The sequence below is a fragment of the Pseudophryne corroboree genome, chromosome 1, assembly GCF_028390025.1.
Source record: "Pseudophryne corroboree isolate aPseCor3 chromosome 1, aPseCor3.hap2, whole genome shotgun sequence".
In the NCBI taxonomy this organism is placed as follows: Eukaryota; Metazoa; Chordata; class Amphibia; order Anura; family Myobatrachidae; genus Pseudophryne; species Pseudophryne corroboree.
The window spans coordinates 250,678,288-250,704,952 of NC_086444.1; the positions used below are offsets into that span (position 1 = coordinate 250,678,288).

Consider the following 26,665-nt stretch of genomic DNA (forward strand, 5'->3'; position numbering starts at 1 on the left):
TGTACTATTTATCTAGTAGTAGGCACTGTATAGCACTGGATTCATCACTTTGGGTTACATACGTGTTACAATTTGTAAGGGTACATTTGTCTAACGGTACGGATCTAGTATCTGTCTTGGTTGTATTTACTGTCATACCGCACTGGTCAAGCCCGATACCATCCGAACTTGGAAGCCAATCAGTGCTGGGCCTGGTCAGTACACGACAGGGAGACCTCGTGGAATACCAGGTACGGTAAGGAAAAATATCCATACAGACAGGTCATTTACAGTTGCATTATTCCACTGGCATGGCACAAGGCCAAGTGGGTTTTCTTGATGACAATCTATTCGCACAGGCTGAACATGGTGTGATTTCCCTCACGGACGATGATGCAGAAAAAGTGTTATTTGACCAACTAGATTTTGACACACTCCCGGCTGAGACTCCGACTGATTTATACCATCAACTACTCAAACTTAGGAGAAGGGAAATAGACCTTACCCTGCACGGACAGTTCCTGTCCGAATACCACAGGAAGAAACAGATACCCAGGGGCTTCAGGGTCAACAACATACCGACATTAGGTAGAAACAATCCCACTTTCTGCAGTCGGTGGTGTGGTGTTCTGAACAAGTGCTCCCTAGACTTGATGCTATTGGTTATAGAGGAGGTCGGTACCGAGTTGAAGAAAGTTAAGGCTCAGATTAATATCTTTAACGAGACACATTTGGCTACCATTAGGAACGACAGGACCAATAATCTGATCGACAAATTACAGACCCAGGTAGATACCTATAAAAAAGAGATTACTGCTTTCAAACTCAGTAAACTCTCCACTGTTACCTCTGATTACCAAAATCATACGGTGTACAGGTGGCTGATTGGTGACTCTAGATCCACTAGACCCCAAAGACCCTATAGAACACGCAGACCGGGGCGCAGACAGCCTAACTCTTATGAAACAGCCTCTTCTGCATCAGCCTCAGAGACAGAATCCTCAGATAGCCGCCCACCACAAGGAGCTTTTTTAGATCGCACGACCACTACCAGCCGACCGCCAGCCGCAAACCACGGAGGCCGCATCCAAGGAAGGGGAGACATATGGCGCAAATGCAGAGACAAGAACCTGAACTAGTTTTCAACTTATCCAGTAAGTCCCTAGATGAGGCCACACTAAAACTCCTCTCCAGAGGTCTGTCATTTGTCCCCATGACTCCTTGCAGTCAGTTTGACACCACAGTCGATATATACAAGTTTGGCCGCAAACTCAGACTACGGGAATTTTTTCCTACAGATCTGGAGAGAGATGGCACACATCTCCATAGGCCATCCACATTCGATCCGACCTCCTCTAACCCTAGCATCAAGACCTTTACTCGACTTGTTGAACACGAAGCACTTACACCCACTACTAAAAGACGCTTTGACAACCTTTCTATCGCAGAGCGTAAGGCCCTTACTGCGTTAAAGAAAGATACTAGCATTGTGATTAGACAAGCCGACAAGGGTGGTGCGGTGGTGGTGCAAGATTGGGATGATTACAACTCAGAAATAGTGAGACAGTTGTCCGATGAAGTGACCTACACCTGCCTCCAGGGCAACCCCATTCCTAACATAAAAACCAAGGTGGATGACTTACTACACCTAGGGTTCCAATCATCACATATCGACAAACGCACATACGAATTCTTGACTGTTGACTCTCCAGTGTGCCCTATCATCTACACCATTCCCAAGATCCACAAAACCCTGCTACACCCACCAGGCAGACCAATCATCTCAGCCAGAAACTCGCTTTTACAACCACTGGCCATGTATCTAGACACTTTCTTAAAACCCATAGTACAACTCAGTCGTAGCTATGTGCGGGACACCTCGGATTTTCTGCAGAAATTATCCAATCTACCTCCAGATTTGGATAATATTCTACTGGCGACAATGGATGTGTGTTCCCTATACACCATCATCCCTCATGATCAAGGCCTCCAAGCACTGGAAAGAGCATTACTACGTCAACCTCCCACCGGACCACCAGTGGGGTTCCTCTTGGATCTAGCTAGTCTAGTCCTCAAACAGAATCATTTCTTGTATCGAGGAAAATACTATCTACAATGTGAGGGGACCACCATGGGATCCAATCTGGCACCGGCTTATGCGAACATTTTCATGACCGAATATGAGCAATCATACATCCTGTCCAACTATGGGACTGAGATATTATTTTATAAACGTTTCATAGATGACATTTTTTTAATATGGAAAGGTAGCAAAGACACATTTAACCAGATGGTGAGCTCCTTGAATGGTCTTGAAAGCCCGGTTAAATTCACCTGTCAGAGTGACCCGCATAGCATCAATTTTTTGGACATAACTGTCACCTTGGTTGAGGGCCGTATTATCACTAGTCTGTATAGAAAGCCCACAGACAGAAATACTCTGCTACTCTCTAGTAGCCAACATCCACCAGCCTTAAAAAACAACCTCCCAGTTTCGCAATTCCTCAGGGTGATGCGGAACAATTCAGAAAAGGACACCATGGAGAGCCAACTATCCGAGATGACCACGCGATTTATACAACGAGGCTACAAGAAGGAAATAGTATCCGGGTGCCTGTGTAAAGCCAGGAAGAAGTTTGCCGAGCCGACTACCAACACACAGGGCACAGCAACTGCAAATCGGATGGTATTTACTACCACATACAGTAATCAATCAAACAAGATCGCCAGGTCCATCCGTAGACATTGGCCGATCCTCACAACAGATGACCACCTTAAACTGAAAAAAAGTACTCCCCCGATGATGGCCTATCGTAGAGCATAAAACCTGAAACAGCTACTGATGAGACCCTTGATTGAACACAGTCCCTCCACGACACATACATGGCTTCATGAACAACGCCCAGGTTGCTTCAAATGTACAGGCTGCACTACCTGCAGAGGTATGCTCACAGGATCATCTTTTCTGCATCCCCACTCTGGACGACCGATAGCGATTAAATACAGACTACACTGTTTGATGGACCACCTCATCTATATCCTAACCTGCCCGTGTGGACTCTACTATGTTGGGATGACCTCCAGGCGATTCAGAGATAGGATGGCCAACCACAGAACCTCCATCCACCAAGCAATCACAACTGGCACAGCTACATTGCCAGTAGCCCGGCATTTTATGACATCACGACATCAGGTATCGGTCCTCAGATCGAAGCTTATAGACTGGATACCCCCACCACCTCGAGGGGGAGACCGTACCCTGCTGCTCAAGAAGAGAGGAAGTTCATGGATCTACAGATTGGACACTATTGCCCCTAGGGGCATGAATGAAAATAATCCGTTGTCAATTTTTTTTAAATAACATTGAACCTTAATGTTCATTAATACCCCATTCATTGTACCCTTGTGGACACACATTAAGTTTTCAGTATGTTTAGTATGATTAGTTTAACATCACTTTTGTAATTATGTGCTCTTTTCTGCTATAGCACTATACACGCAAGTTTTATCCTGAAGTGATCTCACAGGTTCTATATATACCCTATCCATATTGACCCCACTGGGAGACCCATTATTAATGGGTAAACACATATGGATCGCTAAGCCCACTGCCTATTAAGAAGTAAATGCAATCCGGACATTTACTCTTGCTACACCTAGTATGACGCAGCCCGCTTCCGGTATAGCCGGAAATAACGTCTGCGGTTCACTATGGTTTTCCTTTAGCTCAATGTAAATGGCGTCACTTTAATATTATACATCACCCTTTGTTGTGTACCCAATACATGTCCCCTTATGATGCCCTATTCTGATAAGCTAAACCCCGCTGTCCGGCTGCTAGCGCGGCTCACTTCCGGTCAATACCGGAAGTGACGCCTGCGTCTCAGCATGCGTTCCGCCGGACACATCACCCGGCCCCAGCGCGAGGGTGCTACCAAGAGTAGCTTCCCCTTGGGCTCCGGGTACTTTTGAGCATTCTGCTCCACACCATGGGTACATAAAGACATTTAAAGAGCATGTATGTTTTATCAATATAGCGCGACTCACTTCCGGTGTTACCGGAAGTGATGTTTGCGTTCCACCATGCGTTCCACCACGCCTCCAGTGACATTGGAGGCGGGAATGGCGCCATTTCCAGGGTATATAATAGGGGCCTGTGAGGCCCATTCGGTGCTCCAGTTTCCCTACTTGATTTGACTTATGCTACACTGCTGTACTGGATGTTTTGTTGCTGTATACCTTGAAAAAGGTCCCGGTGTGGACCGAAACGTTGGACATTTCCTGGAAACTGTGAGATAGACTTTATAATAAATATCCACTTTTTTGATTTTTGAAAATTTAATCTGGAGAGTGCTGTCTTTTCCACATAGTGGAGATACTGCATGTTGTACTATGGGCCCCATCTTTCACGAGATTGGACCCTGATTGGCACCCCAGTAATTGTCTGTATTATGTGAGAGTGCAGGGATTCCCACTATATATATAGTGATATATGAAGTCTGATGGACGAAACGCGTTGGGTGTACCTCTAAACTGACCCTCCATTTTAAAAGATAAGCATTGTGTTTTTTATCTTTTTAGAATATTGATATTTTTTATATTTTTTATCCTCATATTTTGTGTATCCGTTTTTTAAAAAAATCTTCTTGATGTATTCTTAAATATTACCCTATGCTTGTAAACTTTTATCCCACCCCTTTCTTTTATAAATTAAATTGAATTTTATAATTTTATCTGTACGTATCCAGCCATTTCTTCATATTTTATCTAAAAACAATTAGACACCATTGGTCGCTGGCGCCCCCATCCCCCCTTTTTTTACCTTAAATTATAGACAGCTTATCACTGCCTAAACTGTTTGGGGGCTAGCTGACACCTTATACTTATAAAGGAGTGTCTACGGTTGGGTCTATTGTTATAACCCTATATATAATCTACCTACACTAACCTGTGGCGCCGTACTACCACTATTTCATCATATATATATACATATCTACACATATATATACCGTATATGCACCTATGTATATATTTATATACATATACACATATACACAAAGCATATTAAACATGCATATATATATATATATATATATACATACACATACAGTACACGTATATATACGCATGTATATATATCATATGTGTGTGTGTTTATATGTATGTAACATAGAAACATAGAATTTGACGGCAGATAAGAACCACTTGGCCCATCTAGTCTGCCCCTTTTTTTTTATCCTTTAGGTAATCTCAACCCTTTTTGAACCTTAATTCTTTGTAAGGATATTCATATTCCTATCCCAAGCATGTTTAAAATGCTCTACAGTCTTAGCCTCTACCACCTCTGATGGGAGACTATTCCACTTATCCACTACCCTTTCTGTGAAGTAATTTTTCCTTAAATTTCCCCTGAACCTCCCCCCCTCCAGTTTCAGTGTATGTCTGTATATACATGTGTATATATGTATGCACAAATTGCACATGGATATATATGTACTATAATTAAAATAAAGTAAACTTTTATTAAGCACTTACAAGTGCCTCCAAGAAGGAAGCAGGCTGCAGAGGACGCTAGACAGCCATTAATAATACTCATGGTGGAGGGGGGTTTCTGGGTTCGTAAACCCTCCCTGGGTGCGCCACTGGTACCCACTGACGTTGTTACATAGCTCCATTAACAATAGTGATCCCAGAATTAGAAACATGGGGGGGGGGTGTCTGCATCAGCAGGAGGGGAATAATGGACAGAGGCGCACACCAGGTAACATTCTTAGCATTTCTGAATTGCTAGACCACCTCTCTGCCTACAAAACCACCATTTAAATGTGATGTGTACTGAAGGTACAGGGGTTTCCGAATACCCACTGTAGATATGCAGACAATTCTCATCCATTGGGGGAGGTTCTGGGTACTCAGTAAACTACTTGGGTGTGCCAATAGAGAATACCTCCAAGCAGTGGCAAATTTCCCATTAGGCACTTGAGGCACGTGCCTGGAGGGGAGGGGGGGACACTTGTTTGGGGGTAACACTTGGATACTTGTGTTGGTACTGTCAGCCCAAAAAGTACCAGTTACGGCAAAATATTTCCACTGTACTGTACCATATGCCATCTTGAATGGAGTGTAAACGGATAGGCCATGCACACACTGCCCCTGTACGATGTACTACTTAGTAAATATGTATACATAATTTAAAAAAAATGTCATAGTGGCTTTTTACTTTATTATTCTCTTAAATTGGCTATCCTTAAATGAGAGCTTATAACCAATCAATAAAAATAATAAAATTAGGCAGGGGAGCGGTGGCCGCTACTGTTGTGCCTAGTGGTGGCCCCTAAATCCGCCCCTGCTTCCAAGCCCACAGCAAATCCCAAATTGGAACTGTCGCACAGATATTGGAATTATTGCATACCCTCCATATGTTCCACTTTAAGTACACTGATTAAACGTCCCACCCGTGGCTTGCAGAGGGTGAATTGATGACTTGTGCATGCGCATAACATCTAAGCAGTGCAGTGGGGTAACATCCCAGCAGCTCAGGTTGTGCTGTGCAAACCCACATAGTGAGCATGACATGAGGCCGTGCCTTCTTCTTGCAAGGACATGCCCCTTTTTTTTAAGGCATGTGCAGGGAGTCTCGACTCCATGCTCCAATATGTTGGGAGGTGTGTTATTGGGAGGAATATTGTTACGCCTTTTTGGGAGCTTCGCAACATTATGGGGATTTTTTACTCTGCTTTCTCTTTTCACTTACATTTATCACAAGAGGCTGCATCATGGAAGCCTACATTTTATTTTTATTGCCATTTTGAAGTGCATTTTATGACATGAAAAGAATACCAGTGAGGCCTTCTTTTTATAGAGCCGCTGTGATCTCACTGGCCCTGCTTTTATTTATTGATTCCTCAATCCCCACAGTGTCTGTCACCCTAACCCTCCCTACCTGATGTCTAACCCTAACCTCCAGTTGTTAGCAAACCAAAAAAGTTAGCAATTAGGCAAAACCATGTTGCACTGCATGTGGGGCAGATGTAACATGTGCAAAGAGATTAATATTTGGGTGGGTTATATTGTTTCTGTGCATGGTAACTACTGGCTGCTTAATTTCTACACTGCAACTGTTACATCTCCCCCACCTGCAGTGCAATATGGTTTTGCCTAATTGCTAAATTTGTGGGTTTGCGTGCAACTCTGAATAACCCCCTAAGTTTGGGTAAAGGTGAGAAAGACAGATAAACCCGAGACACTTAGGATGGTTTCTTATCTGTGCAGATCTGAGTGAAAGTACATGCAAAAAGTTCCCACTGGCCTTATTAGTGCAAAATTACGTTTCTTATTGTTATTTATCATCATTATTTCTAGTACATTGATTCAGTTTTATCTTTCTAATATTACAGTAACTCCTCTTTTCTGTAGTAAATTATATTACACAACACCTGCTTTGGCCTTTGCATCTGTGCTGACTCAAATATAAAAGTAATTCCCCTTATCTACAATGTTTTCCCTTATTCCCCTGAAAGCACTGAGCTCACGGCTGTCATCCCTACAACAAGAATCTCCTACTACATACAGTATACTTCTACTACACTCAGAAACCCTTCTATTCACACATGTGACTTTACTCATGCTACAGTACACCTAATCATATAACACCCTACCATGCTTCAGTACAGTTTATATTGAGTTTTGCATCCTTCATACACTCTCCTATTTCAACCGCCTTTACTAAAGTTTTATTCGGTAAACAATATTGCAGACTATTTCAAATTACATTGCTTGGTTTAAAGTTTTTGAAAGCTGTTCTATGTACTGTACTATGCAAAGAACTTATAGTGATTGAGTGTGGTTTACTGACCTTACATTTGTTAGATTTGAGTAACACCTTTTGCTGAAGGTGGAGGGTTGCTGTGTGGGAGAGGGGGTTGTAATCAGGATGAACATGTGTCTGTAGACTTATTTATTCAGTATAGGTCAGGATACCAGTCCTTTAGGAGGCTGCAGTGCCTAGTATATGAAGTGGCTAGTTATAAAGTGGCTGCTAAAATCAATAGCAGTGTTATTCCTGTGTTATACCGAAGGAAAACAGAAGGCAAACAAACCAACAATATAACAGAAGGACAGTGTTACAACCACAAAACTCAGGATCATTATGTGGCCTCTCCTCACCTCTACCATGAGAACTCCAGGACTAGACTTACCACCTCTCCGGCTGAGGACATCAAGTCTATCCCTCGGCCTAAACCTCAAGATGAGCAGAGAACTGGGGGAGAGCACCAGGACCAGGTGCAGCAGGGACATCTCCATTGGTCTTGAGTGTGCCCCCCACATTCTCATACCCACTCGTACTATGATCTTATCAAAATAATGTTATCCCAATTTTCCTTCTGCCACTGGTTCCCTGCAATTATTTTTTTTCCCCTTGTTGTTTTTCCTTCCCCTCTTTCACCCCACTGTGTGCTTTTCCTGTAATGTGTACCTCCACTGATTGCACACCCTGCCATTGCGCCCTACATACAGGGTACATCATACTACTACACAAGTGTTAGTTTTCCTATATATGCACTGGGCCCTTGTATGGCTCACCTCCCACAGCGTAACCTTCAAAGTGCGCCCCACATAGCTGCCTCATCTGGTGCGCTTGTGGATGGGATGAAAAATACACGGACCTGGTGGTTTTGTTGGAACCCTACTCTGAACTTTAGGACTCTGCAGTCTCCCCATTTTGTGTCATCTCTTCTAGGGGTAGACTATTCCTCCCTGGGTAATTGAAAGGATCCCTACCTCTCTTTGATTACCTCGATGTGATGGCCACTGACGTCAGTGAGAGCAATCCTTAACGTTACAGATAATACACGACACCATGTAGTTAAGAATCACTCTGTTTATTTAATAAATTACAGCGTACTATATAGAAGAGAAACATGGGTGTATACAATATGTGCAAGCATATGATTGGATAAATAGAAGTAGCATACGACATTACATGCGGGATATTTTAGTAACACACAGAAGTAACAGTTTTGATCTAGTATGTAATTGTCCTTGAAGATAAGACACACACAAGCCTTATATTATATGAAAAGACAAAGGCATCTTGTAGAGAGTGCGTACGTGTCTATTCAAACACATAACAATTCATATAGCATGTTTAACCCTTCAATCCCCTCTTAGAATCATGATTGTTATATGACATGATTCTTAAGTGAGGCTCCTTTCTTGTTCCTCCAGTTCTTGAGATATTGGACATAATCGTCGGGTCCCTTACTATCAGAGGAGGTGACAGGACTGGTGGTTATATCATAGTACATCAGGGCCTTATCAATGCCTTTGGAGGTAAGTTTCTTTCCACAGGGAATTACACAATAAACTATAATGCCTAAAAGAATTAAAGTTACAAGTATGAATATGCTTATTTGCACAAGAGCCTGTTTCCAATTTTCAAACCACCCAAAATATTGGCTCCATGGGTTATCAATACCTGAATTTTTCTTGAGTTCTATGGATAAGGTTTCTAACTTGTTTATGGCTAAAGTAACCTTACCATTGGGACCAGTGTTGTCAGGAATATATGTACAACAGCCTTCCACCTTACTAATGTAAACACATGTACCGCCTTTTTCTGCTAGAATCATGTCAAGGGCCATTCTATTTTGAAATGTCATTTGGGAAGTGGCTTCTAGCTGTTCAGCTATACCTTTAAGAGCATCTTTGGTATCATTAACAAATCTTTGTTGATTATAATATATATAATTAATCCAGGCTACGTTTTTATTTACAGTTACTATAGGGAACAATGACTCAAAACCCGCAGCCACCTCATCTCTAGCTTTGAACTCATTTGGAACACCTCTTGGGACCCCTATAGCATCAATGTACACGTGGGGGTCAAAGCTACCTCCTGGGAGTGCTCTTTTCTTTCGATTAGCAGGAGTATTAGAGGGAGGATTGGGGTCATCGGTGATCATTAGGAGTGGCATTATGACTTTGGCCAGGGCACACTCACCATACCATGGTGTGTCTAATTTAGTTCTAAGCTTCATATCCCCACATATATAATAAATGTCGCCTAGTGATCTAGTTTGGTTGACTAAAACAGTTGTTCTTTTATTTGCACAATACCCTGGTGGGAAGGTTTTTAAATTTCTCCCTGGGGTGATGTTAGATGTATAACAGGTATAGTTTCCAGGATATATGGTTATGGTGCTTCCTGGGTTGGGATTTTTTGACAATATGGGATATTCCCTTTTCCACATTTCGCACTGACTGTCATTTGTTTTGGTGTCATTAAAAAGGCTGAAAAAACAATTTTCCTGTTCTAGGGGTATATTAAGGGGCACTGTACCTAGGTGGGGCCTAGATTTGCCACAGACATAACAGTTGCTTTTATTGTGTTTGTTAGCACTATACTTCATCCATTCCAACCAAAAATTAATGTCAGAGAAACCAGTTTCAATAGCTAGGGTGTCTTCAAAGGTAGGGTTAGTAATAGCCACCATATCTTTAGAAGTGGCAATATGGGGCTTTAAAGGTTTGTTTTGGGGAGCAATTTTAGGCTGGTATTTTGGGTTTTTGTACATATCCCATAAATAAAACCTTTGTCTTGCACTATAGTACCCTGCTTGCCACCATATACCAAGTACATAAGTCTCATTGTCGCTTCTGCTAGGGTTCACTATGTTTAGTCTAAACCTGTATGAATTTGGGCCTTCATCCATCTTATGAATGGATAGTCTAGAAAGTAGGGGTACTCCATATTTGCTCCATCTATTTTTTGCAAATGATGGGCCATATTTCCAATCTGCTCCTGTATTCCACCCCACAGATTCCCAGTAATCACAGTTGGATCCATGATAGGATATTTCCATCCACCATTCATCAGTGACACAAATGTACATTGTCTCAGACATTCCTGATTTCCTCCTTTGTTGTATATAATATTTGTCATCAGCAATTTTGGGGAACATAAAATAGTCAAGGATATATGTGGCTACGTGTGTGTTAGAGGAATTGTACCACAAGGTGGGGACCCCATCTGTTTGTGTGATGCTGACTTCACATATTGTGAGGTGAATGAGGGCCAGTAGGGCTATCGAGATAGTCCCCAGGATAGAGATAGGGGGCAGGTTCTTCATCGTTTTCTGTTCTTCTGTCTTCGCTAGGTGGGAGGTCAGGGCTGTCTGCCCCGGTTCGTACCTCACTGGAATCACTTGCTTCCCTCTCTAGGTCTGGTCTAGGAACCTTTTTTACTCGGGATGCATGGATCCAGGTAGGACTTTCCTCTGTCAGGACTGCTGTTCGGGTAACTGCTACGACCTCTGTCTCTGGACCATAGGTGAAGTCTCCTGGGCTCTTGTTCCTGGGGAGCACCTTCACCACGACTCTGTCTCCGACTTTAAAGGGGTGTGTAGGTTCCTGTGGATTCAAAGGGTTTTTACAAACAACCTCATGTTCAATTTCATTCAGTTTTGTTATCAGGGACCTGACATACTCTTCTCTGATGAGTTCTAGATCTCCCTCCTGTATTACTAATGGTTTCTTAGCCCAAGGTGTAGGGAAGGGCCTACCCATTAATATTTCAAAGGGGGAGTAACCCAAAGTCTTTTGTGGTGTCATTCTAATTTCTGCCAAGATAATGGGAAGGACTTGCTTCCATTTGTGGAAGGTGCCTCCTGTGGCCTTCCTAAGCTTGTCTTTGAGGGTCCTATTCATGCGTTCTACGACCCCTGAACTCTGCGGGTGATACGGGATGTGGAACTTCCATTCCACCTGCAGGGCCTTTACCAAGGCCTGTGTAATTTTTGCTGTAAAGGCGGAGCCTTTATCACTATTGATTTGCAATGGGCACCCCCATCTGGGGATGATTTCCTGAGTTAGGATCCTAGCAACTGTCTTTGCATCCTCAGATTTAGTGGGGAATACCTCTGGCCATCGAGAGAACATGTCTACAATGACCAGGGCATACTCCTGTTTACCAATACCTGGGATATGGGTGAAGTCAATTTGCAGGTGTGTAAAGGGTGTGGTGGGGTATTCAAGATGCTGATGTTTTGCCTTGTCAGGGTTGTTGGGGTTGTTTCGCAGACAAGTGATGCATCTACTGACATACTGATCTACTAATGACTTGGCATCCGTGACATAGAAATCATTACGTAAGAGTAAGGTAGTTGTTGCCTTACTGTGGTGTCCTATGCCATGGTAGTGGGCAATAAACAAGGGTGCACTGGACTGGGGTATACAAGGTTTCCCCTCTTTGCAGATTAATCCTGTTTTAGGATTCTTCTGCAAAACTGGGTAAGTCCAGTCAGCTAGGTCGGCTTTGGAGGCTGAGGCCTGTAACTGGGTGATCAGGTAGTGGTTGTCGAGAGCTGGGGGGGTCATGATGGACATGTGGGCCTGAGTGATGGGCTGTGAGGCCGCATGTTTGGCAGCAGAGTCAGCAAGAGCATTTCCAAGGGAGACTGCATCCTTCCCCCCCGTGTGTGCCCTGCAATGGAGGATTGCAATGTCAGAGGGCAGGGTTATGGCATGCAGAAGGTCAGAGATGAGTTGGGCATGTGATATGCCTTTTCCATCAGCTCCAAGGAAACCACGGCGTCGCCAAATGACCCCATGGTCATGCACGACGCCGTACGCGTATTTGGAGTCAGTGTAGATGGTGACTGGTTTATTCTGGTAAAGGTGACAAGCCCTTGTGAGAGCAATGAGCTCTGCAGCCTGTGCTGACTGGTAAGGAATGGGCTGTGCTTCCAGAATAATGTCAGGGAGAGTGACAATAGCATAACCCGCTTGGTACGTGGTGTCATTGGGTCTGCTACAGGAACCATCTACAAAAATGACATCCGCGTCGGGGACAGGGACAGGGGACATGTCCAGTCTGGGGGATGTTTCTGACTCAATGGAAGCTGAGCAGTCATGGGGTTCAGGAGGGTGGTCTTCAGGACCTTTGAGCCCCAGGAGAGCGTTGAGAATGGGTGCAGGACCTGAAGAGTTGGTGGCATACTTAATGGTGAGGGAGGGGTTGTTTAAAAGGAGAACCTCATATCCACTGAGGCGCTGAGCTGACATGTGTTGTGTGTGTAACCCTTTTAAAATGGTTAGAACATCATGAGTGGTGTGAAGTATTGTTGTGTGGCCTAGGGTGAGTGTGGTGGCCATTTCAGTTACCATTGCACAGGCTGCAAGTGCCCTGAGGCAAGCAGGCATACCTTGCACTGTGACAGGCATTACTTTGGAAAAAAATGCCACTGGGCGCAACTTTCCTCCATGAAACTGTGTGAGCACCCCCGCCATGGTTTTACAATTGTCCCTTGCAAACAAATGAAAAGGTAGTACATAGTTGGGGAGGCCAAGTGCCGGACTTTTCATTAACATACACTTTAAGCTTTCATATGCAGTTAACATTTCTTGTGACCATTGTACAATATTAGGTTTGTCTTTCAGTGTGGCTTGTCTCAAAATGTTATCATAATAGGAACAATCAGATATCCACTGTCTGCAGTAATTTACCATACCCAGAAAAGACAGCAGTTCCTTCTGGGTAGTTGGGGTGACCAGGCCCAATACAGACTGAATGCGCTGTGGACTGACTTTCCTTTCCCCCTGAGTGAGCACAAAACCCAAGTAATCCACATGCTTCTTACACCATTGCATTTTTGTTTTGGACACCTTGTGTCCACATTCACAGAGCCAGTTTAACAGTGATATACCATCCTCCCGGCAGGCCTCCTCAGTTTGACTACAGAGCAGCAGATCATCTGCATACTGTAGCAGGACTGAACCATGGTGAGGGTGCCAGGGCCCCAATGTGGCCTGGAGTACAATGCTATACACAACAGGTGCGTCAATGAAGCCCTGGGGTAAACGACACCAGGTGAGTTGCTTGCCCTCAAAAGAAAAGGCAAAAAGTAACTGTGTCTGTGCATCCACTGGAATGCTAAAAAATGCATTTTTTAAATCAATTACCGAAAAAAATGCAGCATCTGCAGGGATAGCTGAAATGAGTGAGTTAATGTCAGGTACAATGGGTGCTATAGGCACAATGAGTTGGTTAATTGCCCTAAGGTCTTGTACAAACCTTACACTGCCATCTGACTTAGCAACTGGGTTGACTGGTGTGCAGTAAGGTGAAATTACGTGTCTGAGAATGCCTTGTTGGAGAAACTGTTGTATCATTGGTCTAAGACCTTCAACCTTCTCTTGTGACAAGGGGTATTGCTTTTGATAGACAGGTTGTGTGTCAGGTTTCAGGGTTGCTCTATATGGTGTGCAAGGAATGAGGCCAGTGTCATAGGGACCCTCCGACCATAGAGCAGGGTTTACTTTGTCAAAATCAGGTGTAATGTCTGTTGCTTCCCACACCGGTAGGTGTGGGGACTCAACCTCCAGGCCACTGCCAGTGGGTGAAGGGAGAATGGAGATTTCGAGCCTGCTAAGAAGATCCCTTCCCAGAAGATTAATTGGACATTCAGGTATTACAGTGAAATTGTGTTTACCCATATATGTGCCTCCCGTGGTTCTGACACTAAGGGCATCTGTCAGGTAAGCATTTGTGGGTATCCCATTGATTCCCATTGAAGGAGCAGTCTTTACCAAATGACCATCGTACAGGTCGACACACAAAACACTAGTAGTTGCCCCGCTATCTACCAGGAAAGGGATTGCTCTCTTTCCTATAATCAAGGTTAGTAGCGGTGGGTCCTTCCAGTGTCTGGTGAGCTGGGCAAAGGCTGGGATACCCTCCTCCGGGCCCCGTCAGTGGGAGGGGTCCTGCCAGTCAACTCGGAATCGGACATGATCCTGAAAGGGGTTGTTGTGTGACTGTCGGGGATGATCCCGGGAGGGAGCCGGAGCTTGGGGCTGTCGGTGGTTTTGTGAGGGACAAGGGCAATCCCTTGCCCAGTGATCGTCCCTTCCACAGTTGAAGCAGGAGGTTTGTTTCCTGCTGGCAGAGTCAGGGGGGTGGGGTGGCCTGGCTTGTGGGTTTTGATATCGGGCTGGATTACGGGGTGGGCCAGTGGAGTGCTGCTGGCGTCTATCTCCCCGACCTTTCTGATTTTGGTAGTTATGAGTTGGGGCATTCTGCAAGGGTTTTTTAACATCAAAGCATCCTGCAGCTTCCTTTTCATATAAGTGCTTTTCAAATTCCTTAATATTATCAGAGGTCCAGGAAGAAACACCTTGCTTAACAGGGACCATAACAGATGGCAACAAGTTATTTACAAAGGTAGAAATTAGTAAATGGTCTGTATCTACAAGAGTGAGACCTGCATCTTCAGACCAACACTTTTTAAACCTCTTCCAGAACTCAGTGACAGTTTCAGTGGGCTTTTGTTTACATGCTACGGCAATGGGAAGAGAAGCCCGGGTTTTAAAAATCTCTTTCATATGGGTCTCAATTTCCTTCCACATCTCCGTTACACCGTCCCCAGTATTGAGAGGGTAGCGAACGGCATCGTTAAGGGTGGTAGGAGTGTTTATGGTAGGAATCTTTTTCCAATCCCACCCGTTGTAATGGTCTATAACCCCATCTATGATCAGCTTCATATCTTCTTGAGTATAGCTGCGTCCTGTGCAAGCCTTTTTCAAGTAAGCTATGCATCCGTCAGGTGCAACAGTGGGTTTGGGACAGTTCTTAACAATTCTGTCTAAATCCTCTATTTCAATGGGTTTCTTTAACAACTGATCCCCTACTGTCATGAAGGGCAGGTGGGTGGCAACACCGAGGAAACCAGTGCCGGATCGCGTTGTGGAGGGGGTGAGAGGGTTGTCAGTAGCAATAGTTAAGTCAGCGTTGCGGCGGGAGACGGTTTGTCTGTTAGGAGTAGGGGCACTAGGGGCGGGGGTGGTTACGTCTATGTGGAGGGTACTGTCAGGGGGGGCTATTCCTCCTGAGCCTCCTTCTCCTTCCCCTTCCCCTCCTCCCCCTCCCCTTTGCATCGGCATTCGTGACAAAGCAACTGAGCCTCCTTCTCCTTCCCCTTCCCCTCCTCCCCCTCCCCTTTGCATCGGCATTCGTGACAAAGCAACTGCAGCTAAAAGATCTGTGTCTTTTAAGGAGGGGTATAGGGGACTGTAGGGCGGAGGAGAAGAGTTTTTCAGAAACTTGTTGCTTCTAAATTCCTCAGCTTTGTGTAGTCGGGAAGTTACAGATTTTATTCTACGCTGTTTCTGCTTGATATTTTTGTCATACCAATGAGGTGCTATCGTGAGCCATTGCTCTCCTCCAGCGCGCATATATGTCATGTCCCATTGTGGGTCATGATCATACCACGGCCAGGCTTCCTTGTCTCCCAGACAAAGCCCTTTGATCATGTCCATATAAAATGGATAATTAATACCATCACGGGGGAATGGGCTGGGGCTGCCAACTTTCTCTGTCCACCCCGCTAAGTTATCTACCCAAGGGTTAACTAGATAATAATCTGTGGTGGAGTTACGGGCTACATACTCCTTACATGTCTCTCCTGGTAAAGGTGGAGGATAAATGACTGTCTTACTCTGACCCCCTCCCATAGTAAAGAATACAATCTACACCAGCTTTCTACGCAATTTCTACAACAACTTATAACAACTGTCTATGCAATATCACAACAAAAATACGTTCTATGCAATTTCACAACAAAAACTTTCTATGCATGCATTAGCTAACACCAGTTAATTAGTCATTGACAATATCACAATATTATCTGTATAATGAGAACATGAAATCTTTTGACGGGTACGCTTACCTTCGTACAAGATGTCAGAAAAATACAGCGTTTTAAACAGGAAGCAAGAAAAGAGTTTTGAGTAAAGATATCTGGCAGACGAAAACTTACCAGCCGTCTGAACCAAATATAAGAACTTATCTCACTACAACATACAAGAATATATATATAGACGATCAGATCGAGGTATAATCTACGTTATGTATAGACCCCAGGTCTATATATTTTTTTTTTAAGTATCCCAGATACTAACGTCTTTGGAGAATTGCGCTTGGACTCCTGGTCCTTTCTCAGACGTATCTTTAAGTCCCAGACATTAAAGATTCTATGGTATCCCTGATACCTGTTTTATGTTTTTTACATAAAACTTCGTAATATTAAGTCCCGGACTTAAATATTACCTTGTCACGTGTTCCCGGAACACTGACACGGATTCAGCTTCAGTGTATGACCGCAATCCTGTATGACAAAGACAGACAATAAATTCTCTATTTTTACCATTCAGGGACGATCACTGAATTCCGGACATAGAGCCCCCAGCTGAAAGGATCCCTACCTCTCTTTGATTACCTCGATGTGATGGCCACTGACGTCAGTGAGAGCAATCCTTAACGTTACAGATAATACACGACACCATGTAGTTAAGAATCACTCTGTTTATTTAATAAATTACAGCGTACTATATAGAAGAGAAACATGGGTGTATACAATATGTGCAAGCATATGATTGGATAAATAGAAGTAGCATACGACATTACATGCGGGATATTTTAGTAACACACAGAAGTAACAGTTTTGATCTAGTATGTAATTGTCCTTGAAGATAAGACACACACAAGCCTTATATTATATGAAAAGACAAAGGCATCTTGTAGAGAGTGCGTACGTGTCTATTCAAACACATAACAATTCATATAGCATGTTTAACCCTTCAGTAATCCTACGCAGAACGCCCAAGATGGCTGCCACACCTGGTACCTTGTGAGTGTGGAATACACAACCTTTGGAAGTTATTACCCAAAATGTATACACCAATCATGCAGTACGCTTTCTGTGTGTTTAACGTTTTCTTTTATGTCTGTGTGGCTTATTGCTGTATTACTTAAATCATCTGTATTACAGTATGTGCATCGTTTTTGATGTCTGTAAAGCACCTTGAGTCCTGTTGGAGAAGGAGCGCTATATAAATAAAATTATTATTATTATTATCCTAACTTCTGCCCCCCCCCCCCCCCCCTTTAGCAAGGTTTACATTCTTTGTCCCTCAATTCATCTGTATATTTTACATTAACTAGAATGAGAGAGCATCTCCGTCTCGCGCCCGGACGGGGACACTCAGAATGGGAGCGTCTCTGTGCCCTCCCGGCATGACTAGGTGGACAGATCGCTGTAAGAAGCCTCTACCTGCCTTTCAGCCCTAGCTGGCTTCTACGGGTGCAGCCGATGCACACTACTGCTGCCACTACTGCACATGCGCTGGTCCTGGAAAGGGTCAGCTATATTATACAGGTGCCAGAACCGGTAGCGGGGCCAAGGCAGCAGAGTCCAGCATCGCCATCGCATTTAGATTTCAACATTTTACGCGCAGAGTTGTCCCTATGCATTGTGCCAATTTATATTATCCCTTACTTTGTTGTGTTATAATTCTTGAACACTCTTACATACAAGGGTATTATCCAAACTGCACCAACATATGTACATCCCCTCACTCATCTCAAAATATATCCCTACCTGGCCACTCCGCTCTGCACAAGATCTGCGTCTCTCATCAACACGCACTATTTGTTCACACTCAACATTACAGGACTTTATCCAGGCTTCTCCCACTTTGCAGAATGCCCTCCCATGCACAATAAGACTCATCTCTAGGTTCCAAACCTTTAAACATTCCCTGAAAACTCACCTCTTCAGACAAGCCTATCAAATTCCTGACCCACCCACATAACCTTCAGTGCTTCCCTATCTAATTACATCCTCTCTGTACAGTCCACATAACATCACATATCTTGTCTTTCTTTACTCTCACACCCTCCTGACACTTGGCCAACATTGCGGGGTGATCATATCATACAACCCATTAAGAACCTAGCAATCTGGTGGACTTTTATGTAATAGATAGCATCTATCCTTGTGTATCAATGCCTATTTCCCTATAGATTGTAAGCTTGCGAGCAGGGCCCTCCTACCTCTATGTCTGTCTGCTTTTACCCAGTTTCATTCTATTACTGTTGTTCTAATTGTAAAGTGCAACGGAATATGCTGCACTATATAAGAAACTGTTAATAAATAAATAACACTGTACAATATGTTATAAAATGTTTCTTTTTTGAAATACATAATATATTGTTTCCTTCCTTTGGATCATCATCTACAATATGTGAAAACTTGATGGAATTCATCTTCAATAACTGTGACTGTGGGGTCTATTTACTAAGCCTTGCATGGAGATAAAGTCGATGGAGATAAAGTACCAGCCAATCGGCTCCTAACTGTCCTTTTTCAAACACAGCCTGTGACATGGCAGTTAGGAGCCGATTGGCTGGTACTTTATCTCCAGCAACTTTATCTCCATCCAAGGCTTAGTAAATAGACCCCTATGCAACTATGATAATTACTGTACAGTATAATGATAGCCTACCTACCAGAATAGCAGTCATTACTGTTTATATGGCCAGGCAGGGATTTGTCCCAGGACATACTGCATGCCTAAAACCTGGGCATCAGGATTCCAGGTGTAGCAGGCGACCTCCGAGTTCACCATGATATCACATTTCTTCCCAGCATCTATATTTTCTCTAACGTCCTAGTGGATGCTGGGACTCCGTCAGGACCATGGGGATTAGCGGGCTCCGCAGGAGACAGGGCACATCTAAAAAAGCTTTTAGGTCACATGGTGCGTACTGGCTCCTCCCCCTATGACCCTCCTCCAAGCCTCAGTTAGGTTTTTTGTGCCCGTCCGAGAGGGTGCAATCTAGGTGGCTCTCCTAAAGAGCTGTTTAGAAAAGTTTTTTTTTAGGTTTCAATCTCAGTGATTCCTGCTGGCAACAGGATCACTGCATCGAGGGACTTAGGGGAGAGATTTCCAACTCACCTGCGTGCAGGATGGATTGGAGTCTTAGGCTACTGGACACTTAGCTCCAGAGGGAGTCGGAACACAGGTCAGCCTCGGGTTCGTCCCGGAGCCGCGCCGCCGATCCCCCTTACAGACGCTGAAGAGACGGCAGAACGGAGGTCCGGAAAGCAGGCGGCAGAAGACTCCTCAGTCTTCTTGAAGGTAGCGCACAGCACGGCAGCTGTGCGCCATTGTTGTCACACGGCTCACTGACTCAGTCACGGAGGGTGCAGGGCGCTGCTGGGGGCGCCCTGGGCAGCAATATAATTACCTTTAGTGGCAAAATAAATACATCACATATAGCCATTAAGGCTATATGTATGTATTTTAACCCAGGCCAGTTTCTTAAAAACCGGGGAAAAGCCCGCCGAAAAAGGGGCGGAGCTTATTCTCCTCAGCACTCAGCGCCATTTTCCTGCTCAGCTCCGCTGGTGAGGAAGGCTCCCAGGTCTCTCCCCTGCACTGCACTACAGAAACAGGGTAACAAAGAGAAGGGGGGCATAAATTGGCGATATTTATATATTAAGAGCGCATATATAGTAAACAACACCTTCTAGGGTTGTTTATATACATTTATAGCGCTTTTGGTGTGTGCTGGCAAACTCTCCCTCTGTCTCCCCAAAGGGCTAGGGGGTCCTGTCTTCGATTAGAGCATTCCCTGTGTGGCTGCTGTGTGTCGGTACGTGTGTGTCGACATGTTTGAGGACGATGTTGGTGTGGAGGCAGAGCAATTGCCGATGATGGTAATGTCACCCCCTAGGGAGTCGACACCGGAATGGATGGCTTTAGTTATGGAATTACGTGATAATGTCAGCACATTACAAAAGTCAGTTGACGAAATAAGACGCCCGGCAAACCAGTTAGTACCGGTTCAGGCGTCTCAGACACCGTCAGGGGCTGTAAAACGTCCTTTACCTCAGTCAGTCGACACGGGTACCGACACAGATGAATCTAGTGTCGACGGTGAAGAAACAAACGTATTTTCCAATAGGGCCACACGTTATATGATCACGGCAATGAAGGAGGCTTTGCAGATCTCTGATACTGCTGGTACCTCAAAAAGGGGTATTATGTGGGGGGTGAAAAAACTACCTGTATTTTTTCCAGAATCAGAGGAATTGAATGACGTGTGTGATGAAGCGTGGGTTAACCCCGATAGAAAACTGCTAATTTCCAAGAAGTTATTGGCATTATACCCTTTCCCACCAGAGGTTAGGGCGCGCTGGGAAACACCCCCTAGGGTGGATAAGGCGCTCACACGTTTATCAAAGCAAGTGGCGTTGCCGTCTCCTGATACGGCCGCCCTCAAGGATCCAGCAGATAGGAGGCTGGAAACTACACTGAAGAGTATATACACACATACTGGTGTTATACTGCGACCGGCAATAGCCTCAGCCTGGATGTGCAGTGCTGGGGTAGTGTGGTTGGATTCTCTGACTGAAAATATTGATACCCTGGATAGGGACAGTATTTTATTGACTCTAGAGCAATTAAAGGATGCTTTCCTTTATATGCGAGATGCTCAGAGGGATGTTTGTACTCTAGCATCAAGAGTAAGCGCGATGTCCATATCTGCCAGAAGAAGTTTATGGACGCGACAGTGGTCAGGTGATGCGGATTCCAAGAGGCATATGGAAGTATTGCCATATAAAGGAGAGGAATTGTTTGGGGTCGGTCTTTCGGACCTGGTGGCCACGGCAACTGCCGGCAAATCCACTTTTTTACCTCAGACCCCCTCCCAACAGAAAAAGACACCGTCTTTTCAGCCGCAGTCCTTTCGCTCCTATAAAAAGCGACCAAAAGGACAGTCTTATCTGCCGCGAGGCAGAGGAAAGGGTAAGAAAGGGCAGCAAGCAGCCCCTGCCCAGGAACAGAAGCCCGCCCCGGCTTCTACAAAGCCATCAGCATGACGCTGGGGCTTTACAAGCGGACTCAGGAACGGTGGGGGGTCGACTCAAGATTTTCAGCAATCAATGGGTTCACTCACAAGTGGACCCGTGGGTCCTGCAGATAGTATCTCAGGGTTACATGCTGGAGTTCGAAAGGTCTCCCCCTCGCCGGTTCCTAAAGTCTGCTTTACCAACGTCTCCCTCAGAAAGGACGTCGGTTTTGGAAGCCATTCACAAGCTGTATTCTCAGCAGGTGATAGTCAAGGTACCCCTCCTACAACAGGGAAAGGGGTATTATTCCACACTATTTGTGGTACCGAAACCGGACGGTTCGGTAAGGCCTATTCTAAATCTGAAATCCTTGAACCTGTACATAAAGAAATTCAAGTTCAAGATGGAGTCACTCAGAGCAGTGATAGCGAATCTGGAAGAAGGAGACTTCATGGTGTCCTTGGACATAAAAGATGCTTATCTACATGTCCCGATTTACCCCTCACACCAAGGGTATCTCAGGTTCGTGATACAAGACTGTCATTATCAGTTTCAAACGCTGCCGTTTGGGTTGTCCACGGCCCCTCGGGTCTTTACCAAGGTAATGACCGAAATGATGGTTCTTCTACGAAGAAAAGGCGTATTAATTATCCCTTACTTGGACGATCTCCTGATAAGGGCAAAGTCCAGAGAACAGCTGGAAGTCGGTGTAGCGCTAACACAAGTAGTGCTTCAGCAACACGGGTGGATTCTAAATCTTCCAAAATCTCAATTGACCCCGACAACACATCTGCTGTTCCTGGGCATGATTCTGGACACGGTTCAGAAAAAGGTATTTCTCCCGGAAGAGAAAGCAAGGGAGTTATCCGAACTTGTCAAGAACCTCCTAAAACCAGGAACTGTGTCAGTACATCAATGCACAAGAGTCCTGGGAAAGATGGTGGCTTCGTACGAAGCGATTCCATTCGGCAGATTCCATGCACGAACATTTCAGTGGGATCTGCTGGACAAATGGTCCGGATCGCATCTGCACATGCATCAGCGGATAACACTGTCACCGAGAACAAGGTTGTCTCTCCTGTGGTGGTTGCAGACTGCCCATCTGTTAGTGGGCCGCAGATTCGGCATACAGGACTGGGTCCTGGTGACTACGGATGCCAGCCTACGAGGTTGGGGAGCAGTCACAAAGGGAAGAAACTTCCAGGGCGTGTGGTCAAACCTGGAGACGTCTCTTCACATAAATATACTGGAGCTAAGAGCGATCTACAATGCTCTAAGCCTGGCAAAATCGCTGCTTCAGGGTCAGCCGGTGTTGATCCAGTCCGACAACATCACGGCAGTCGCCCACGTAAACCGACAAGGCGGCACGAGAAGCAGGAGTGCAATGGCAGAAGCTGCAAGGATTCTGCGCTGGGCGGAGAATCATGTCGTAGCACTGTCAGCAGTGTTCATCCCGGGAGTGGACAACTGGGAAGCAGATTTCCTCAGCAGACACGACCTTCACCCGGGAGAGTGGGGACTTCATCCAGAAGTTTTCCACATGATTGTGAACCGTTGGGAAAAACCAAAGGTGGACATGATGGCGTCTCGCCTCAACAAAAAATTGGACAGGTATTGCGCCAGGTCAAGAGACCCTCAGGCAATAGCTGTGGACGCTCTGGTAACACCGTGGGTGTACCAGTCAGTGTATGTGTTCCCTCCTCTGCCTCTCATACCAAAGGTACTGAGAATTATACGGAAAAGAGGAGTAAGAACAATACTGGTAGCTCCGGACTGGCCAAGAAGAACTTGGTATCCGGAACTTCAAGAGATGCTCACGGAGGATCCGTGGCCTCTACCTCTAAGAAGGGATCTGCTTCAGCAGGGACCTTGTATGTTCCAAGACTTACCGCGGCTGCGTTTGACGGCATGGCGGTTGAACGCCGGATTCTAAAAGAGAAGGGCATTCCTGAGGAAGTTATTCCTACTTTAATTAAAGCCAGGAAAGAAGTGACCGCACAACATTATCACCGCATTTGGAGAAAATATGTTGCGTGGTGTGAGGCCAAGAAGGCTCCAACGGAAGAATTTCAATTGGGTCGATTCTTACATTTCCTGCAAGCAGGATTGTCTATGGGCCTCAAATTGGGGTCCATTAAAGTTCAAATTTCGGCCTTATCAATTTTCTTCCAGAAGGAATTGGCGTCAGTGCCTGAAGTACAAACTTTTGTCAAAGGTGTACTACATATACAACCCCCAATAGTGCCTCCAGTGGCACCGTGGGATTTGAACGTGGTTCAAAATTTTCTCAAATCTCATTGGTTTGAGCCCTTAAAATCGGTAGATTTAAAATACCTTACATGGAAGGTAACCATGCTGTTGGCCCTGGCTTCAGCCAGGAGAGTTTCGGAGTTGGCAGCTTTGTCATACAAAAGCCCATATCTGATATTCCATTCGGACAGGGCAGAATTGAGGACACGTCCTCAATTTCTCCCTAAGGTGGTTTCGGCATTTCACTTGAACCAGCCTATTGTGGTGCCTGCGGCTACTAGCGACTTGGAGGACTCCAAGTTACTGGACGTTGTCAGAGCATTAAAAATATATATTTCAAGGACAGCTGGAGTCAGAAAATCTGACTCGTTGTTTACATTGTATGCACCCAACAAGTTGGGTGCTCCTGCGTCTAAACAGACGATTGCACGTTGGATATGTAGTACAATCCAACTTGCACATTCTGTGGCAGGCCTGCCACAGCCTAAATCTGTAAAGGCCCATTCCACAAGGAAAGTGGGCTCATCCTGGGCGGCTGCCCGAGGAGTCTCGGCATTACAACTTTGCCGAGCAGCTACGTGGTCAGGGGAGAACACGTTTGTAAAATTTTACAAATTTGATACTCTGGCTAAAGAGGACCTGGAGTTCTCTCATTCGGTGCTGCAGAGTCATCCGCACTCTCCCGCCCGTTTGGGAGCTTTGGTATAATCCCCATGGTCCTGACGGAGTCCCAGCATCCACTAGGACGTTAGAGAAAATAAGAATTTACTTACCGATAATTCTATTTCTCATAGTCCGTAGTGGATGCTGGGCGCCCATCCCAAGTGCGGATTGTCTGCAATGCTTGTACATAGTTATTGTTACAAAAATCGGGTTATTACTGTTGTTGTGAGCCATCTGTTCAGAGGCTACTTCGTTTGTGTTATCATACTGTTAACTGGGTTCAGATCACAAGTTGTACGGTGTGATTGGTGTGGCTGGTATGAGTCTTACCCGGGATTCAAGATCCTTCCTTATTGTGTACGCTCGTCCGGGCACAGTACCTAACTGAGGCTTGGAGGAGGGTCATAGGGGGAGGAGCCAGTACGCACCATGTGACCTAAAAGCTTTTTTAGATGTGCCCTGTCTCCTGCGGAGCCCGCTAATCCCCATGGTCCTGACGGAGTCCCAGCATCCACTACGGACTATGAGAAATAGAATTATCGGTAAGTAAATTCTTATTATTATTGTTATGTGTACTTATGTTGAACAGCATATTGCAATCCACTATCATTTATAATCTGCACGCACCACTTTATTGTAATTAATATAGCCTGCAATGAAAACTATTTATTGGTGATGTGATTGAGCATAGTGTAAATCTGCAGGATTTTATTTTACTACTGGCCTTATGAAGTCTTATGAACTAAACTATTATTGGTGAAATGTGCGCTGTGGATAAGTGGCAGTATCTCTGTGCAGTAGACAGGCCAAAGACAAGGAATGAACTCATCCAGCTTTTAATTGCAGTCTATTAAAGCATAGTAAATTAAAGCTGAAGGCAAATTTAAATCTTTAATGACTGGAAATAGACTTTCTGCTCATGAAAGAATAAAACAGAACATATTTGTGTTTAAAAACCATGGAGAATAATTGAGAAATTAATAATAACAAAATACTAGTCACAAACATGTTACATGAGGCTGCTGGACAGATCCTCACTTCCTTGAAAACTATAGAAAATGATAGAGAACAAGATATTCACACATGGTGGTCTAAAGTCATAGCATTAGATATACACACTAAACCATTTTAAGTAAATCATTTCTTTTAATCCTGTGTCATGTAACTGATGTGCTTCAATCAATGTTAGCATTTCTGAATAGTTGAAAACAACCAAAGCTTTCCTATACAGTAGCGTCACTTGGGTGGGTGTCATCCAGTGTGTTGTTCTTACTCCAGCACCCCCATTTCCAGATTAGCGCACGCGTTGAAGGCCACACAAAGCCACGCCCCCTGATTTGTGATTCCCAGTCTCTAACAGGACATGGGCACAGTGTGGACGATGACACTGTTCAGCCACGAGTCATTAACCCAGTTTGTGAAGATACTCCCTTTTGAGCTCACACCTTGTTAAGGTGAGGGAGAATCTAAGTCATCATCACATTCTGGACATTTCTCACTGATCTACATATTTTATTTTTTGTAAAAACTGTTTAATGTGTATGTGTGTAATCTGTGTTAATGAACCAACAATTGGTACTAATTGGCCGTAGGTGATTCTGTGGTGAGGGGTTATCTGTTTCAGGACCCCAGGAAATAGTATTCTCCAGTTCACAAGTCTACATCCATTTGGGTATTCTTGGAAGAATCTATGAAAAAATATTCAACTAATATAGCGCACTTGGGAATTGTGTTTTATTATATATATATATATATATATATATATAAAGATAAATATGTTTGTGTGTGTGTATGTGTGTGTGTGTGTGTGTGTGTGTGTGTGTGTATTATAACTGTACAAAAATTTCCTTAACACGATTTACATACACTTTATAACAATTCTCCAAAACCTAGTCACCATAAAGAAAGAAAATGTAATCCACTTAACTTTGAATACCAATAATGGGATCCATTACCATTGCCAGAGTAATGAATGTGATTTTAGAAGAGAACTTACATGAATAATGAATAATAACCTATTTAGAAATTAACACAAACCATTAGCTGAGGGTAAACATCTATTAGCTGCAAAAGAT

The 26,665-nt window shown here is 44.4% G+C and overlaps 1 protein-coding gene across 12 annotated transcripts in view; it reads left to right on the forward strand.

Annotated features, from left to right (window-relative positions):
• Positions 1-26,665, forward strand: part of PRR16 (proline rich 16) — a 589,987-nt gene that overhangs the window by 82,432 nt on the left and 480,890 nt on the right. Inside the window, exon 2 of one of the 12 annotated variants that reach the window (XM_063964196.1) lies at positions 9,208-9,312. The exons of 10 other annotated variants lie outside the window; for them this stretch is intronic. In XM_063964196.1, coding sequence (XP_063820266.1) covers positions 9,301-9,312 — 12 coding nt within the window. In that variant the 5' untranslated portion in view covers positions 9,208-9,300. Of the gene's footprint in view, positions 1-8,966; positions 9,313-26,665 lie in introns of those variants that run through there. One more of the 12 variants, XM_063964197.1, reaches the window with a different exon arrangement.